The sequence below is a fragment of the Meles meles genome, chromosome 14 (genome assembly GCF_922984935.1).
Source record: "Meles meles chromosome 14, mMelMel3.1 paternal haplotype, whole genome shotgun sequence".
In the NCBI taxonomy this organism is placed as follows: Eukaryota; Metazoa; Chordata; class Mammalia; order Carnivora; family Mustelidae; genus Meles; species Meles meles.
In genome coordinates, this window is record NC_060079.1 from 33,891,417 (window position 1) to 33,909,492 (window position 18,076).

General features: G+C 38.1%; 1 protein-coding gene across 1 annotated transcript; it reads left to right on the forward strand.

The window, feature by feature from the left end:
* Positions 1-4,440: 4,440 nt before the first annotated feature.
* Positions 4,441-5,001, forward strand: LOC123925217 (tRNA-splicing endonuclease subunit Sen15-like). Its single transcript, XM_045978434.1, has one exon. It carries the CDS (start codon positions 4,450-4,452, stop codon positions 4,957-4,959), a length of 510 nt encoding a protein of 169 aa, XP_045834390.1. The 5' UTR covers positions 4,441-4,449; the 3' UTR covers positions 4,960-5,001.
* Positions 5,002-18,076: the final 13,075 nt, after the last annotated feature.

Sequence of the window (18,076 nt, forward strand, 5' to 3'; positions counted from 1 at the left end):
ATATAAAGACTTTCTAGGACAAATATCACATGAATTATGAAAAAATTCAGAGCAAAATATTAGTCCACCAAATCTAAGCATATATGAAAATCCTAAGTGAACCATGGAAAAGAGAGATGATATTTGAATGTGGTTATCATCTGTAGCCTCTCTTCACAAGTTTCCCTCTGTGATATAGGGAAGGAATAATGACTAATATTTTATGCTTAGCTGAGGCTTGGGTTTCAAACCCAAAATCAGGCCATGGGTCATGAAAACCCTGAAACCCTTATTTCCTTAAGTTTATTTGGCTTAGTTATCTTCAAAACAAACTTGCTAAAAGATGTGCTCTATTTTATATGCCATCTACTATCCCCATCATCACAGAAATGCTCACACCTGAGACACAGTATCAGCATCACAATCAAAAGAGCGGCTTATTCATAGCAATGATACCACTTTATATTCCTGGAACAGTGCACAAGGGGTCCAATTTTTTCACATCCTTCACATATAACACTGGCTCTTTACTGTTTTTTTTCTTTTTTTTTTTTTTAATAGCGATCCTAACAAGTATGAGGTTCTATCTCATGTGGTTTTGATTTACATTTCCCTGATGATTAGTATCTTTTCATATGCATGTTATCCATTTTTCTGTCTTCTTTGAAGAAATGTCTATTCAAGTCTTTTGTCCATCTTTTAATGGCTTTAGTTTTCTAGTATTGAATGATAGGACTTCCTCATATATTTTGGAAATTAACCTCTTACCAGGTATATGATTTGCAAATGTTTTCTCTCATTCTGTAGGTCGCCTTTTTACTCTGTTGATTGTTTCCTCAGCTACATGGAAGCTTTGTGGTTTGATGTCCCACTTGTCTGTATTTGCTCTTGTTGCTTTTGCTTTTAGTGTCAAATTAAAAAAACATATATGTTGCCAAGATCAAGTTATAAAGCTTTTCCCTTATGTTTTTATATTAGTTCTCCAGAGAGAGAGAGCCAATAAGGTAGGTAGATAAGTAGATAGAAGTGGAGATTCATTATAGGAATTGGCTTACAGGGTTAATGGAGGCCAGGGAGTCCCCAGATCAGCCATCAGCAATCTGCTAATCTGGAAAAGCCAGTCTGAGTCCAAAGACCTGAGGATCAGGGCCTAATAATGTAGATCTCAGTGTGAGTCTGAAAACCTGAGGACCAGGAGTACCAGTACCTGAGGGTAGGAGAAGACAGATGTCTTAGAACCAATCTGCCCTTCATCCACATCTTTTTGTCCTATTCAGGCTCTCAATAGATTGAAAGATGCCTACTTGGATTGGCAGGACAATCTTTTTTCTAATGATCAAAATTTTCTGCTGATCAGTCTATTGATTCAAATGCTGTTCTCTTTGGGAGACACTCTAAAGATCTATCAAGAAATGTTTTACTAGCTCTCTGACACTGCTTAGCCCAGTCAAGTGGACATATACCATTAACCATCAGTTTTCTTCCAAGAGTGTTATAGTTTTAGCTCTTAAGTCTTTAATCCATTTCAAATTAATTTTTGTATATGGTATAATATAAAGATCTGGTTTCCTTGTTTTGCCTGTGGATATCCAGTTTTCCCAACACTATTTGTTTAAGAGATTCTTTTCTCAATTTTCTGTATGGCATCCTTGTCAAAGATCACTTAACCATATAGGCATGGGTTTAATTTTGTGTTTTTTATTTATCTATATATCTATTTTATGCTGGCATAATGTTGTTTTGATTACTATAAATTTGTAATTTGTTTTACTTTATTACTTTTAATTTTTGCAAAGTTTTATTTCAATTCTACTTAGTTCACAAACACTGTTGTAATAGTTTCCAGTGTACGATATAGTCAAGTGCACTCCTTAATCCCCATCACCTATTTTATCCATCCCCCAACCACCCTCCCTCCTGGTAACCATCAATTTGTTTTCCATAATTAAGAGTCTATTTCTTGGTTTGTCTTTTCGCCCATTCATTTGATTCTTTTTTAGTTTTGTTAGTTGTTTCCCTTGCTGTGCAGAACCTTTCTATTTTGATATGGTCCCACTAGTTTATTTTTGCTTTTGTTTCCCTTGCCTCAGGAGACACATCTAGGAAAAAGTTGCTTTATCCGATGCCAAAGAAGTTACTGCCTGTGTTCTTTTCTAGAATTTTTAAGATTTCAGGTCTCACATTTAGGTCTTTAATCCATTTTGAATTTATATTTGTGTATGGTGTAAGGAAGTGGTCCAGTTTCTTTCTTTTTCATGTTGCTGTCCAATTTTCTCAACAGCATTTTTTGAAGAGACTGTCTTGTACCCATTGGATATTCTTGACTGGTTTGTGAAAGATTAATTGACCATATAGTTGTGGGTTTATTTCTGGGTTTTCTAGTCTGTTCTCTCAACCTATGTGTCTCTTTTTGTGCCAGTGCTGTACTGTTATGATTACTACAGCTTTGCAATTTAACTTAAAAACTAGAATTGTGATGCCTCCAGCTTTGCATTTTTCCCCCCAAATTTGCTTTGGTTATTTGGGTCTGTTGTGACGCCATATAAATTTTAGGATTGTTTGTTCTAGTTCTGTTACAAAATGCTCTTGGTATTTTGATAGGAATTGCATTAAATGTGTAGATTGCTTTGGGTAGTATGTACATTTTAGCAATATTTGTTCTTCCAGTCCATGAGCATGAAATGTCTTTCCGTTTGTTTATGTCTTCTTCAGTTTCTTTCACCAGTACTTTATATTTTTCAGAGTATAGGTATTTCTTCTCTTTGGCTAGGTTTATTCCTAGGCCTCTTATTATTTTTGATTCAGTTGTAAATGAGATTGTTTTCTTAATTTCTCCTTCTGCTTCATTATTAGTGTATAAAATGCAACAGACTTCTGCACATTGATTTTGTATCCTGGGACTTTATTAAATTCATGTGTCAGTTCCTATTATTATTTGGTGGAGTCTTTAGGTATGTATATATCATCTCATGTCATCTACAAATAAAGTTTGATTTCTTCTTACCCTCTTGGATTACTTTTATTTATTTCTCTTGTCTGATTGCTGTGGTTAGAACTTCCACAACTATGTTGAATAAAAGTGGTGAGAGAGACCATACTTGTATTTTTCTTGACCTTAGAGGAAAAGCTCTCAGCTTTTCCCCATTAAGGATGGTGTTAGCTGTGGGTTTTTTATATATGGCCTTTATTATGTTGAAGTATGTTCCTTCTAAACCTACTTTGCAGAGGGTTTTGATATGAGTAGATGTTATACTTTGTCAAATGCTTTTTCTGTATCCATTGAGATGATCATGTGGTTCTGATCTGTTCTGCTAGTGATGTGATATATTACAGTAACTAATTTGCAAATATTGAACTGCCCTTGCAACCCAAGAATAAATCCCACTTGATCACTGTGAATGGTTTTTCAAATATATTATTAAGTTGGTTTTGCTAGCACTTGTAGATTTTTGTATCTATATTCATCAGGGATATTAGCTTGTAGTTCTCTTTCTTAGTGGTATCTGGTTTTCATATCAGGGTAATGCTGGCCTCATAGAATTAATTTGGAACTTTTCTTTCCTTTTCTATTATTTGGAATAGTTTGAGAAGAATAGGTATTAAGTCTAATTCTCTTTCTTTCTCTCTCTCTCTCTCTCTTTTTTTTTTTTTTGGTTGTATTAACTCTTCTTTAATGATTGGTAGAATTTGCCTGTGAAGCCATCTGGCCTTGGACTTTGCTTATTGAGAGTCTTTTGATTACTGATTAAGTTTCTTTGTGGGCTGTCAGTCTGTTCAAATGCTCTCTTTCTTCCTGTTTCATTTTTGGTAGCTTATATGCTTTTAGGGATATATCCATTTTTTTTTAAAGTTGTCTAATTTGTTGGCATACAGGTTTTCATAGCATTCTCTCAATTATTTGTGTTTCTGTGATGTTTATTGCTATTTCTCTTCTCTCATATGTGGTTTCATTTATCTGAGTCCTTTCTTTTTTTTTTTTTTTTAAAGATTTATTTATTTGACAGAGAGAAATCACAAGAGAGGCAGGCAGAGAGAGAGGAAGGGAAGCAGGCTCTCCGCTGAGCAGAGAGCCCGATGTGGGACTCGATCCCAGGACCCCGAGATCATGACCTGAGCTGAAGGCAGCGGCCCAACCCACTGAGCCACCCAGGCGCCCCCTTTCTATTTTTTCTTGATAAGTCTGGCTAGAGGTTGATCAATTTTATTGACTTTTCAAGAGCTAGCTCCCGATGTCATTGATTTGTCCTATTTATTTTTTTAGTTTCTGTATCTTTTACTTCTGCTCTAATCTTCTTATTTCCTCCTGCTGGTTTTAGGTTTGGTTTTGTTGTTCTTTTTCTAGTTCTTTTTTACATATAAAGTTAGGTGGTTTATTTGAAATTTTTATTGTTTCTTGAGGTCCTGTATTGGTATAAACTTCCCTCTTAAAACTGCTTTTGTATCGACCACCGGCCCGCCCCCCTGCCCGGCATGGCAGAGCACAAGGATTCCCAGCCCACCCCGGGCTGCAGTGGTCTGGACCTGGGTGGCGTTGGCGGCGGCGGCGGTGGCGCCCACCCATGGGCTCCGGAGGACGCCTGGATGGGCACCCACCCAAAGTATTTAGAAATGATGGAATTAGATATAGGAGATGCCAGCCAAGTTTATATAGCATTCTTGGTTTACCTGGACCTCATGGAGAGTAAAAGTTGGCATGAAGTAAATTGTGTTGGATTACCAGAACTCCAGCTCATCTGCCTCATCCGTACTGAGATAGAAGGAGAAGGATTACAGACTGTGGTGCCTACACCCATCAGTTCTTCCCTCAGCCATAACAGGATAAGGGAGATCTTAAAGGCATCTCAAAAATTGCAAGGTGATCCAGATTTGCCAATGTCTTTTACTTTGGCCATAGTGGAGTCCGATTCCACAATAGTCTGTTATAAACATACTAATGGATTTATGCTGCCAGACCCTCAGAATATTTCCCTTAGAAGATGACACCTGTACTCCCTGATGCTCACTGTGGGATTGGATTTGAGATCCATCAGTCTGGTTCATCTTTTATCTCAGAGATAGTTAGGGTTGACTTAGCTGGTCCCATTCCCTAAGTTTTTCTTTTTGAAGAATAAAACTTGCCCAGATAGAAGAATTTTTTTTTGTTCATAACTATAGGGTAGTTGCTTTAGAACTTTTTTACCTGGACACAGTTTAATTACAGTTATATACAAGTTGGTGCTTAAGATGTGTTCAGAGGGGTGGAACACATGTGTTTCTTCTCTCATCCCCCACTCATAGCTGCCTCATTGTTCCTTGCTGTCTCTGCTAACACATTGTTGAGACTGTCACCTTTCTCTAATTCAACCCCCTCAGTGCCTTTTGGCCACTACAGGTAGCCTACGATGGCATTTCATGGACACATGGACACCTGGAGAGTTTGCTCAGTCTGCTTTTAAATCCCCAATAGAAAGTAACAGTTTTCTTTCCATTGGTTTTATGTGGCATTTACTGTTGACTTTAAATCAGAAGCAAAGATATGCTTATCCAGAGTATAAAGTTACATACATGCTAGATTAATAGGGACCAGAGAGGTGCTACTGATTACTTACTTTCTACCTAAGTAAAGGAAGTACTAGGCCTTGCTTTCCATTCTTATTGCCACCCCTCTTATTATATTGTAGTTAGAATATTACGAGAAAGATAATAAGGGACGGTGTCAGACTTAAAGACATCTTTATTAAATAGACTCAGTTACTCCACTTTTGTGGAGTTACTCCCAATACCTCCCAGTTATGTTGCCTAAAAAATTATACACACAGAGATATTCCAAGTGGCATTAATTATAATGGCCAAAATAATAGATCCCTTAAAAGTTTTAGGAAGGGGTCAGAAAACATTTTCTGCAAAGGACAGAAAAGAGATTTAGTCTTCGCAAACCATACAGTCTCTCTTAAAACTTCTCCAATGTGTGTTTATAGAACAAAATAACCATAGACAATATGTAAATAAATAGGCATGGCTGTGTTCTAGTAAAACTTCAGTTACAAATGCATGGCCATAATGTGCCAACCCCTGGTAAAGGAAATGGTTAATAAACAGATAGATAGCCAATGAATGGTATATTATATTTATATATAATTAAAAATTAATAATAAATGAAAAACACGAGAAAACATTTAATTAAAAAAGCAAGCTATGAACGGCATATGAATGGGTAGGGTCATGGCTGTCAGTCACACACCAAACATATGATAAATGGGTGACAAAGTAAATTACTGTTCCTATAATAGGGTGGCAGAGCAATAAATGGGTGACTTTGTTTTTCTTTAGTATTTTAATTTTTCTCTATTTGTATTACTTTTTAAATAATGTTTTTTAAAATAAAAAAAAAATTTTGAGATCTGTAAAAAACAACAACAACAACAAAAAAAAACTGCTTTTGCATCACTCCAGAGATTTTGCACCATTGTGTTTTCATTTTCATTTGTTTCCCTGTACTTTTAAAAAAAAATTTATTTGTTTTTTTTAATTTCTTTTCAGTGGTCCAGAATTGTTTATGCACCATACCCAGTGCTCCATACAATACATGCCCTCCACAATACCCACAACCAGGCTACCCCAACCTCCCACCTCCTCCCCTCCAAAACCCTCAGTTAGTTCCTTGTACTTTTTAAATTTCTTTTATATCCTGGTTGATGCACTCATTGCATGTGTTATTTAACCTCCATGTATTTGTGCTTTTCCCAGATTTTTTTTTCTTTAATTTGTTAAGCCTTGTTTTGTGGGCTAATGTGTGATCTATTCTGGAAAATGTTCCACGTACATTTAAAGATAATGTGTATTATGCTGTTTTAGGATGACATTCTCTGAATATATCTGTTAAATCCATCTGTTCCAATGTGTCATTCAAAGTTATTGTTTCCTTGATGTTCTCTTTAGATGATTTATCTATTGATGTATGTGGCGTGTTAAAGTCCTCCATTATTATTGTATTATTATTGATTAGTTCCTTTATATTTGTTATTAACTGGTCTATGTATTTGGGTGACTCCTTGTTGGTTGAATAAATATTTGCAATTGGAATATTTTCTTGTCGGATTGTCCCCTTTATTATAGTGTCCTTCTTTGTCTCTTGGTACATTCTGTTTTAAAATACATTTTGCCCAATATCATCAGAAGAAAGCTGGGGTGGCAATCCTTATATCAGATCAATTAGATTTTAAGCCAAAGACTATAATAAGAGATGAGGAAGGTCACTATATCATACTCAAAGGGTATGTCCAACAAGAAGATCTAACAATTTTAAATATCTATGCCCCTAGCGGGGGAGCAGCCAACTATATAAACCAATTAATAATAAAATGAAAGAAACACATCAATAATAATACCATAATAGTAGGGGACTTTAACACTCCCCTCACTGAAATGGACAGATCATCCAAGCAAAAGATCAACAAGGACATAAAGGCCTTTAATGACACACTGGACCAGAGGGACATCACGGATATATTCAGAACATTTCATCCCAAAGCAACAGAATACACATTCTTCTCTAGTGCACATGGAACCTTCTCCAGAATAGATCACATCCTGGGTCACAAATCAGGTCTCAACCGGTATCAAAAGAGTGGGATCATTCCCTGCATATTTTCAGACCACAATGCTCTGAAGCTAGAACTCAATCACAAGAGGAAATTTGGAAAAAACCCAAATACATGGAGACAAAACAGCATCCTTCTAAAGAATGAATAGGTCAACCAAGAAATTAAAGAATTGAAAAAATTCATGAAAACAAATGATAATTAAAACACAATGGTTCAAAATCTGTGGGACACGGCAAAGACAGTCCTGAGAGGAAAATATATAGTGGTACAAGCCTTTCTCAAGAAACAAGAAAGGTCTCAAGTACACAACCTAACCCTACACATAAAGGAGCTGGAGAAAGAACAAGAAAGAAAGCCTAAACGCAGCAGGAGAAGAGAAATCATAAAGAGCAGAGAAGAAATCAATGAAACAGCAACCAAAAACAATAGAAAAAAACAATGAAACTAGGAGCTGGTTCTTTGAAAGAATCAATAAGATTGATAAACCGCTGCCCAGACTTATCAAAAACAAAAGAGAAAAGACCCAAATAAATAAAATCATGAATGAAAGAGGAGAGATCACAACTAACACCAAGAAATACAGACAATTATAAGAACATACTATGAGCAACTCTACGCCAACAAATTTGACAATCTGGAAAAATGGATGCATTCCTAGAGACATATAAACTACCACAACTGAACCAGGAAGAAATAGAAAACCTGAACAGACCCATAACCAGTAAGGAGATTGAAACAGTCATCAAAAATCTCCAAACAAAAAAGATCCCAGGGCCAGATGGCTTCCCAGGGGAATTCTACCAAACATTTAAAGAAGAACTAATTCCTATTCTCCTGAAACTGTTCCAAAAAATAGAAATGGAAGGAAAACTTCCAAACTCATTTTATGAGGCCAGCATCACCTTGATCCCAAAACCAGACAAGGATTCCATCAAAAAAGAGAACTACAGACCAATATCCTTGATGAACACAGACGCAAAAATTCTCACCAAAATCCTAGCCAATAGGATTCAACAGTACATTAAAAGGATTATTCACCACGACCAAGCGGGATTTATTGCAGGGCTGCAAGATTGGTTCAACATCCGCAAATCAATCAATGTGATAGAACACATTAATAAAAGAAAGAACAAGAACCATATGATACTCTCCATAGATGCTGAAAAAGCATTTGACAAAGTACAGCATCCCTTCCTGATCAAAACTCTTCAAAGTGTAGGGATAGAGGGCACATACCTCAATATTATCAAAGCCATCTATGAAAGACCCACCGCAAATATCATTCTCAATGGAGAAAAACTGCAATCTTTTCCATTAAGGTCAGGAACACGGCAGGGATGTCCATTATCACCACTGCTATTCAACATAGTACTAGAAGTCTTAGCCTCAGCAATCAGACAACAAAAAGAAATTAAAGGCATACAAATCAGCAAAGAAGCAGTCAAACTATCACTCTTCGCAGATGATATGATACTATATGTGGAAAACCCAAAGACTCCACTCCAAAACTGCTAGAACTTGTACAGGAATTCAGTAAAGTGTCAGGATATAAAATCAATGCACAGAAATCAGTTGCATTTCTCTACACCAACAACAAAACAGATGAAAGAGAAATTAAGGAGTCCATCCCATTTACAATTGCACCCCAAACTATAAGATACCTAGGAATAAACCTAACCAAAGAGACTAAGAATCTATATGCAGAAAACTATAAGGTACTCATGAAAGAAATTGAGGAAGACAAAAAGAAATGGAAAAATGTTCCATGCTCCTGGATTGGAAGAATAAATATTGTGAAAATGTCTATGCTACCTAAAGCAATCTACACATTTAATGCAATCCCTATCAAAATACCATCCATTTTTTTCAAAGAAATGGAACAAATAATCCTAAAATTTATATGGAACCAGAAAAGACCTTGAATAGCCAAAGGAATATTGAAAAGAAAAAAAAAAAAACAAAAACGAGTTGGTGGCATCAAAATTCTGGACTTCAAGCTCTATTACAAAGCTGTCATCATCAAGACAGCATGGTACTGGCACAAAAACAGACACATAGATCAGTGGAACAGAATAGACAGCCCAGAAATAGACCCTCAACTCAATAGTCAAGTAATCTTCGAAAAAGCAGGAAAGAATGTTCAATGGAAAAAAGACAGCCTCTTCAATAAATGGTGCTGGGAAAATTGGACAACCACATGCAGAAAAATGAAATTGGACCACTTCCTTCACCACACACGAAAATAGACTCAAAATGGATGAAGGACCTCAATGTGAGAAAGGAATCCATCAAAATCCTTGAGGAGAATGCAGGCAGCAACCTCTTCGACCTCAGCCGCAGCAACATCTTCCTAGGAACATCGGCAAAAGCAAGGGAAGCAAGGGCAAAAATGAACTATTGGGATGTCATCAAGATCAAAAGCTTCTGCACAGCAAAGGAAACAGTTAACAAAACCAAAAGACAACTGACAGAAAAAGATATTTGCAAATGACATATCAGTTAAAGGGCTAGTGTCCAAAATATATAAGGAACTTAGCAAACTCAACACCCAAAGAACAAACAATCCAATCAAGAAATGGGCAGAGGAAATATCTTCTCCCATTCTGTCAGCTGTCTTTTGGTTTTGTTAACTGTTTCCTTTGCTGTGCAAAAGCTTTTGATCTTGATGACATCCCAATAGTTCATTTTCGCCCTTGCTTCCCTTGCCTTTGCCGTTGTTCCTAGGAAGATGTTGCTGCGGCTGAGGTCGAAGAGGTTGCTGCCTGCATTCTCCTCAAGGATTTTGATGGATTCCTTTCTCACATTGAGGTCCTTCATCCATTTGGAGTCTATTTTCGTGTGTGGTGTAAGGAAGTGGTCCAATTTCATTTTTCTGCATGTGGCTGTCCAATTTTCCCAGCACCATTTATTGAAGAGGCTGTCTTTTTTCCATTGGACATTCTTTCCTGCTTTGTCGAAGATTAGTTGACCATAGAGTTGAGGTCGATTTCTGGGCTCTCTATTCTGTTCCACTGGTCTATGTGTCTGTTTTTGTGCCAGTACCATGCTGTCTTGATGATGACAGCTTTGTAATAGAATGGATGGAACTAGAGCGTATCATGCTTAGTGAAATAAGTCAATCGGAGAAAGACAACTATCATATGATCTCCCTGATATGAGGACATGGAGAAGCAACATGGGGGGGTAGGGGGATAGGAGAAGAATAAATGAAACAAGATGGGATTGGGAGGGAGACAAACCATAAATGACTCTTAATCTCACAAAACAAACTGGGGGTTGCTGGGGGGAGGTGGGATTGGGAGAGGGGGAGCGGGCTATGGACATTGGGGAGGGGAGGCGAACCATAAGAGACTATGGACTCTGAAAAACAACCTGAGGGTTTTGAAGGGTCAGGGGTGGGAGGTTGGGGGAACAGGTGGTGGGTGATGGGGAGGGCACGTTTTGCATGGAGCACTGGGTGTTGTGCAAAAAGAATGAATACTGTTACGCTGAAAAAATAAATAAATAAATAAAAAGGGAAAAAAAAAAAAAGAAATGGGCAGAGGAGATGAACAGACATTTCTGCAAAGAAGACATCCAGATGGCCAACAGACGCATGAAAAAGTGCTCCACATCACTGGGCATCAGGGAAATACAAATCAAAACCACAATGAGATATCACCTCACAACAGTCAGAATGGCTAAAATTAACAAATCAGGAAACGACAGATGCTGGCGAGGATGCGGAGAAAGGGGAACCCTTCTACACTGTTGGTCGGAATGCAAGCTGGTGCAACCACTCTGGAAAACAGCATGGAGGTTCCTCAAAATGTTGAAAATAGAACTACCCTATGACCCAGCAATTGCACTACTGGGTATTTACCCTAAAGATACAAACGTAGAGATCCGAAGGGGCACGTGCACCCGAATGTTTATAGCAGCAATGTCTACAACAGCCAAACTATGGAAAGAACCTAGATGTCCATCAACAGATGAATGGATAAAGAAGAAGTGGTATATATACACAATGGAATACTATACAGCCATCAAAAGACATGAAATCTTGCCATTTGCGACGATGTGCATGGAACTAGAGGGTATCATGCTTAGTGAAATAAGTCAGTCAGAGAAAGACAACTATCATATGAGCTCTCTGATATGAGGACATGGAGAAGCAACATGGGGGGTTAGGGGGATAGGAGAAGAATAAATGAAACAGAATGGGATTGGGAGGGAGACAATCCATAAGTGACTCTTAATCTCACAAAACAAACTGAGGGTTGCTGGGGGGAGAGGGGGTTGGAAGAGGGGGAGTGGGGTTATGGACATTGGGTAGGTATGTGCTATGGTGCGTGCTGTGAAGTGTGTAAACCTGGCGATTCAGAGACCTGTACCCCTGGGGATAAAAATACATTATATGTTTATTAAAAACATAAATAAATAAATAAAAAATTTTAAATACATTTTGCCCAATATAAGTAATGCTACTCTAGCTAGCTTTCTTTCTGTCTGTCTTCTATCTATCTATCTATCTATCTATCTATGTATCTAGAGAGCCCAAAGGGCAGAGTAGAGGGAAAGAGAATCTTAAGCAGACTCCATGCTAAGCATGGATTCCAAAGCTGGGTTTGACCAGAGTTGAAACCAAGAGCACGAATAGGATGCTTAACTGACTCTACCACCCAGGTGCCCCAGTATGGCTACTCTAGTTTTCTTTTGACATTAATTTTCATGATAGGTGTTTCTGCATCCTCTCACATTTAGTCTGCAGGTGTATTTTGGCCTAAAATTAGTCTCTTGTAAGCAGCGTATAGATGGGTATTATTTTATAATCCCTTTTGTGACCCTGTGTCTTTCAGTTAGAGGATTAAGTCCACTTACTATCATAGTAATTATTGATTGATGTGTATGTGTTGTGTTTTATTATTTGTTTTGTGGTTGTTTCTGAAGATTTTCTCTGATCCCTTCTTGTCTTTTTCTCTTCCGTGGTTTGCTGATTTTCCTTAGTGACATATTTAGGCTTATTTCTCTCTATTCTTTTCATATTTATTAGTCACTTTGTCTATATGGTTACCACTGTGTTTGTATATAATCTCTTCTGCATATAGCAGTGTATATGTTCTATTTTACATATTTTTATTTTGTGAGTTCCTTGACTGATTTTTTACAAAAATATTCATTTTTACTGGTTTTGTGATTTCTGCTTCCTTACCATCACTTTTGGTCTCTCCTTTCTACTCAGAGTCCCCTTTAATTTTCTTGCAGGATTGGTTTAGTGGTCATGAACTCCTTTAGTTTCTGTGTGAGAAATTCTGCCTCTCCTTCTATTCTGAATGATAGCCTTTCTGGATAGAATAGTCTTGGCTGCAGATTTTTCCTATTTGGTACTTTGAAAATATGCTGCCACTCCCCTCTGAATTTGAAAGTTGCTGCTGAAAAATCTCCTGCTAGCCTTACAAAGTGTTTTCCTTTTTAAGTTACTATCTTCTATTGTCTTGCTTCTTCTATTTTTTTTTTCCTTTAGCACTCTATTTTGCCAATTAGTTACAATATTTCTTGGTATAGATCTGACTTTGTTGATTTTGGTGGGAGTTCTCAATATCTGTTTCCTTCTCCAGCTGAAGGCATTTTTCAGCTGTTATTTCTTTTAATAAATTTTCTGTCCCCCTTTCTCTCTTTCTTCCTATAATATGAATGCTACTATGTTTGCTGGAGTCACTGAGTTCCTTACATCTATTTTTGTTTTGACCATTCTTTTTTCTCTCTTTTTTTCAGCTTGTTTACTTTCCACTGTTCTGTCTTCCAGGTTACTAATTTGTTCCTCTGCTTCTTCCATCCTGTTTGTTCCATCAAGCATGTTTCTCACTTCTTTTATTGTACCAGTTATTGCTGCTGCTATTCCTTATCTCTGTATTAAGGGTCTCATTCTTATGCTCTATTCTTTTATCAAATTCAGTGAGGATCCTTATGACCATTACGTTTCTTATTTTTTTTTTAAAGATTTAATTTATTTATTTTAGAAAGAGAGAGAGCATGAGCAGGGAGAGTAGCAGAGGGAGCCAGAGAAGGAGGGGAAAGAATCTATGTAGAGAAAATTGTTTTCCAGGTCATACTGGGGGGGAAAAAAAAAACAAAAACATTTCTCACTCCCTTCTCTCCTTCTCTGAATGTGTAAGATACTTTTTAAAATGATTTTTCTCTTTTCTCTGTGTTTTAAAATTTTATTATTGAAATGTCTAGAACTCTGCCCTATTACTAGATTTTCAAGTTAGAACAACAGATTTTTAAATGTATTTTCTAATTCATTTATTTTGGGAGAGAGAAAGCAGGAGGAGGAGCAGAAGGAGAAGCATACTCCCTCACTGAGCAGGGAGACAGACAGGGGCTGCATCTCAGGACTTAAGTGACTAAGCCTCCCAGGTGCCCCAGTCTTACTTTAAATTATCAGTTCATTTTAATTCCATCTGTTTCACTTAATTCTCTGACTTGTGGCCTTGTCCTTTTCTTTCATTTGGGATACATTTGTCTTTTCATTTTGTCTAAGTCTCTATGCCTGTTTCTCTGGTTTAGGAAAGTCAGATATGTTTCCAGTTCTTGAGAGTAATGACCTTACGAAGATGACATCCAATAGTGCCCTACTTTGTGGTGTTCCCTCTTTTCCACAGCCTGGTGCTTCTAGGAATCCCTCCAGTGTGTGCTGTGTGTGCTCTGCTCTTTTTTCCTGGCCTCTTTGTTCTTCAGGGCATTCGTCTGCAGAGGCTGTTTGCCTGTTGTGGGTAGTGTTTGGTCCCTGGCCTGAATGTGACATGTTTTAACTTAGTGTGCTCTGGTCTGTTTGTGAAATGAGATCTATTGTCACCACCAGAACTGATGCTCCATAGAACTCCCAGGTTGGGAGAGGAGGTGTGAGCAGGTGTTTGGGCCAGTCTTCTGGGGGAGGGTGCCCCTACCCTGGGACTGAGGCACATGTGACTGGGATAGGTGGTTTTTCTGGGGTATATGAAGGAACAGTGTAACATGTTAACATGCTTGGTGTAAGCATGTTAAGTAACAAGTGTGGGCACTGCACTGGTTCCCACAGATGGCTGAGGGGTGAGGAGGAAAATAGCTTAAGCAAGTTCCTTTATTCCCAGAGGGGTCTCTCCCTGAATGCTGTCTCTCTGGGGTATGCTCTGAGATGAGCAAAATACCTCCCCACTGTGTACTTCAGATGCTCTTCAAATCACTGTGTCCTGACTGTATGTCTGAGGGTTGTTTGCATGTCTTCTCTTCAAGAGCAGTGCAATGCTGTCAGGACTCTATCTTAATCAAGCACAGCCCATTGACCTTTGAAGTCCAGGTTTTAAGCCCTGCTGTTTGCCACAAGTCATGAACTTCAGGCCCTGTAACTTTCCAAACCAGTTGCCATGGGGATTCATTTCCCCCTGGTGGTCCCCTGTGTGTTAGTCTGTCTCTTGCCCTTCTCTGTATCCATGGCTCCTTCCCTGTCACAACAGCCACGATCTCTCCTAAATCATGTCTCTGCACTTCCTACCCTTTTCAATGTGGCCCCTTCTCTACTTTTACCATTGGACTTTGTTCTGCCAGTCTTCAGGTCAATTCTAGGGTATTTAGGATGAGTTGATAGTTTTCTAGTTTATTCATGGCAAGTGAGCATAGTATCTACTTACTCTGCCACCATCTCCTTAACCAATCTGAGATATGTTTTAAAGCCAGGAATACAGAATGGAGGCTCCTTCAAAAAAAGTTAAAAATAGAACTTCACATGATCCAGCAATTCTGCTTCTGGGTATTTTTCCAAAATAATTGAAAACAGGATCTTGAGGACTTATTTGCACATCCATGTCCATTGTAGCATTATTCACAGTAACCGAGATAGCAATGTCATACATGCAATCAGTTATTATTCAGCTTTAAAAAAGAAGGAAACCTCATCATATGCTACAATATGAATGAAGCCTAAAGACATTACACTAAGTGAAATATAGGTCAGTTCCACAAGGACAGATACTCCATAATTCCACTTAAATGAGGTCTCAAAAGCAGTCAAATTCATAGAAGCAGAGAGTAGAATGATAGTTACCAGGAACTGGAGGGGGAGGTGCTAGTTAGTGGATATAGAGTTTCAGCTGTGCAAGTTGTAAAAGTCTAGAGATATGTACAACAGTGTGTATGTAGGTAATGATACTGTACTATATACTTGAAAATATAGAAGTCAAACTCTCTCACTTTGCAGATGACATGATACTTTATATGGAAAACCCAAGTCTCCACCCCCAAACTATTAGAACTCATACAGCAATTCAGTAATGTGGCAGGATACAAAATCAATGTACTGAAATCCGTTGCTTTCTTATATACTAACAATGAAAATACAGAAATGGAAATTAGAGAATCAATTTCATTTACTATGGCACCAAGAACCATAAGATATCTGAGAATAAACCTAACCAAAGAGGTAAATGACCTGTAGTTGAGGAACTACAGAACACTCATGAGAGAAATTGAAGAAGACACAAAAAGATGGAAGACCATTCCATGCTCATGGATCAGAAGAATAAACATTGTTAAAATGTCTATACTGTTTAAAACCACCATACTTTCAATGCCATCCTGATCAAAATTATACCAACATTTTTCAAAGAGCTAGAACAAACAATGCTAAAATTTGTATGGAATCAGAAGAGACCCCGAATTGCTAAGGAAATGCTGAAAAAGAAAACCTGGGGACATCACGTTGCCTGATTTCAAGCTTTACTACAAAGCTGTGATCACCAAGACAGCATGGTACTGGCATAAAAACAGACATTTAGGCCAGTGGAACAGAGTCGAGAACCCAGATATGGACCCTCAACTCTATGACCAAATAATCTTTGACAAAGCAGGAAAAAATACAAAGTGGAAAAAAGACAGTCTCTTCAATAAATGGTTCTGGGAAAATTGGACAGGTATGTGTAGAAGAATGAAACTTGACCATTCTCTTACACCATAAGCAAAGATAAACTTGAAATGGATAAAAGACCTCAACATGAGGCAGGAATCCATCAGAATCCTAGAGGAGAACATAGGCACTAACCTCTACGACATCGGCCACAGCAACTTCTTCCAAGCTATGTCTCCAAAGGCAAAGGAAACAAAAGCGAAAATGAACTTTGGGGACTTTATCAAGACGCAAAGCTTCTGCACAGCCAAGGAAACAGTCAACAAAACAAAGAGGCAACCCACGGAATGGGAGAAGATATTTGCAAATGACAATACAGACAAAGGGCTGATATCCAGGATCTATAAAGAACTTCTCAACCTCAACACACACAAGACAGATAATCATGTCAAAAAAATGGGCAGAAGGCATGAACAGATACTTCTCCAATGAAGATATACAAATGGCTAACAAACACATGAAAAAATGTTCATCATCCTACTTCTCCAGCATCCAGATAATCATGTCAAAAAATGGGCAGAAGACATGAACAGACACTTCTCCAATGAAGACATACAAATGGCTATCAGACACATGAAAAAATGTTCATCATCACTAACCATCAGGGATATTCAAATTAAAACCACATTGAGATACCACCTTACACCAGTAAGAATGGCCAAAATTAGCAACACAGGGAAAAACATGTGTTGGAGCGGATGTGGAGAAAGGGGAACCCTCTTACACTGTTGGTGGGAATGCAAGTTGGTGCAGCCACTTTGGAGAACAGTGTGGAGATTCCTCAAGAAATTAAAAATAGAGCTTCCCTCTGACCCTGCAATTGCACTACTGGATATTTACCCCAAAGATACAGATGTAGTGAAAAGAAGGGCTGTCTGTACCTCAATGTTTATAGCAGCAATGGCCATGGTCGCCAAACTGTGGAAAGAACCAAGATGCCTTTCAACGGACGAATGGATAAAGCAGATGTGGTCCATACACACTGTGGAGTATTATGCCTCCATCAGAAAGGATGAATACCCAACTTTTGTAGCAACATGGACGGGACTGGAAGAGATTATGCTGAGTGAAATAAGTCAAGCAGAGAGAGTCAATTATCATATGGCTTCACTTATTTGTGAAGCATAACAAATAACATGGAGGACATGGGGAGATGGAGAGGAGAAGGTAGTTGAGGGAAATTGGAAGGTGAGATGAACCACGAGAGACTATGGACTCTGAAAAACAACCTGAGGGTTTTGAAGGGGTGGGAGGTTGGGGGAACCACGTGTTGGGTAATAGGGAGGGCACGTATTGCATGGAGCCCTGGGTGTGGTGCAAAAACAATGAATACTGTTACACTGAAAGGAAATTTAAAAAAAAAATGTTCATCATCACTAGCCATCAGGGAGATTCAAATCAAAACCACATTGAGATACTACCTTACACCAGTTAGAATGGCCAAAATTAACAAGACAGTAAACAACATGTATTGGAGAGGATGTGGAGGAAGGGGAACCCTCTTACACTGTTGGTGGGAATGCAAGTTGGTGCAGCCACTTTGGAGAACAGTGTGGAGATTCCTGAAGAAATTAAAAATAGGACTTCCCTATGA

Coding starts and splice junctions, on each gene's coding strand:
- LOC123925217 (XM_045978434.1), top strand. CDS start 4,450: ATGGCAGAGCACAAGGATTCCCAGCCCACCCCGGGCTGCAGTGGTCTG.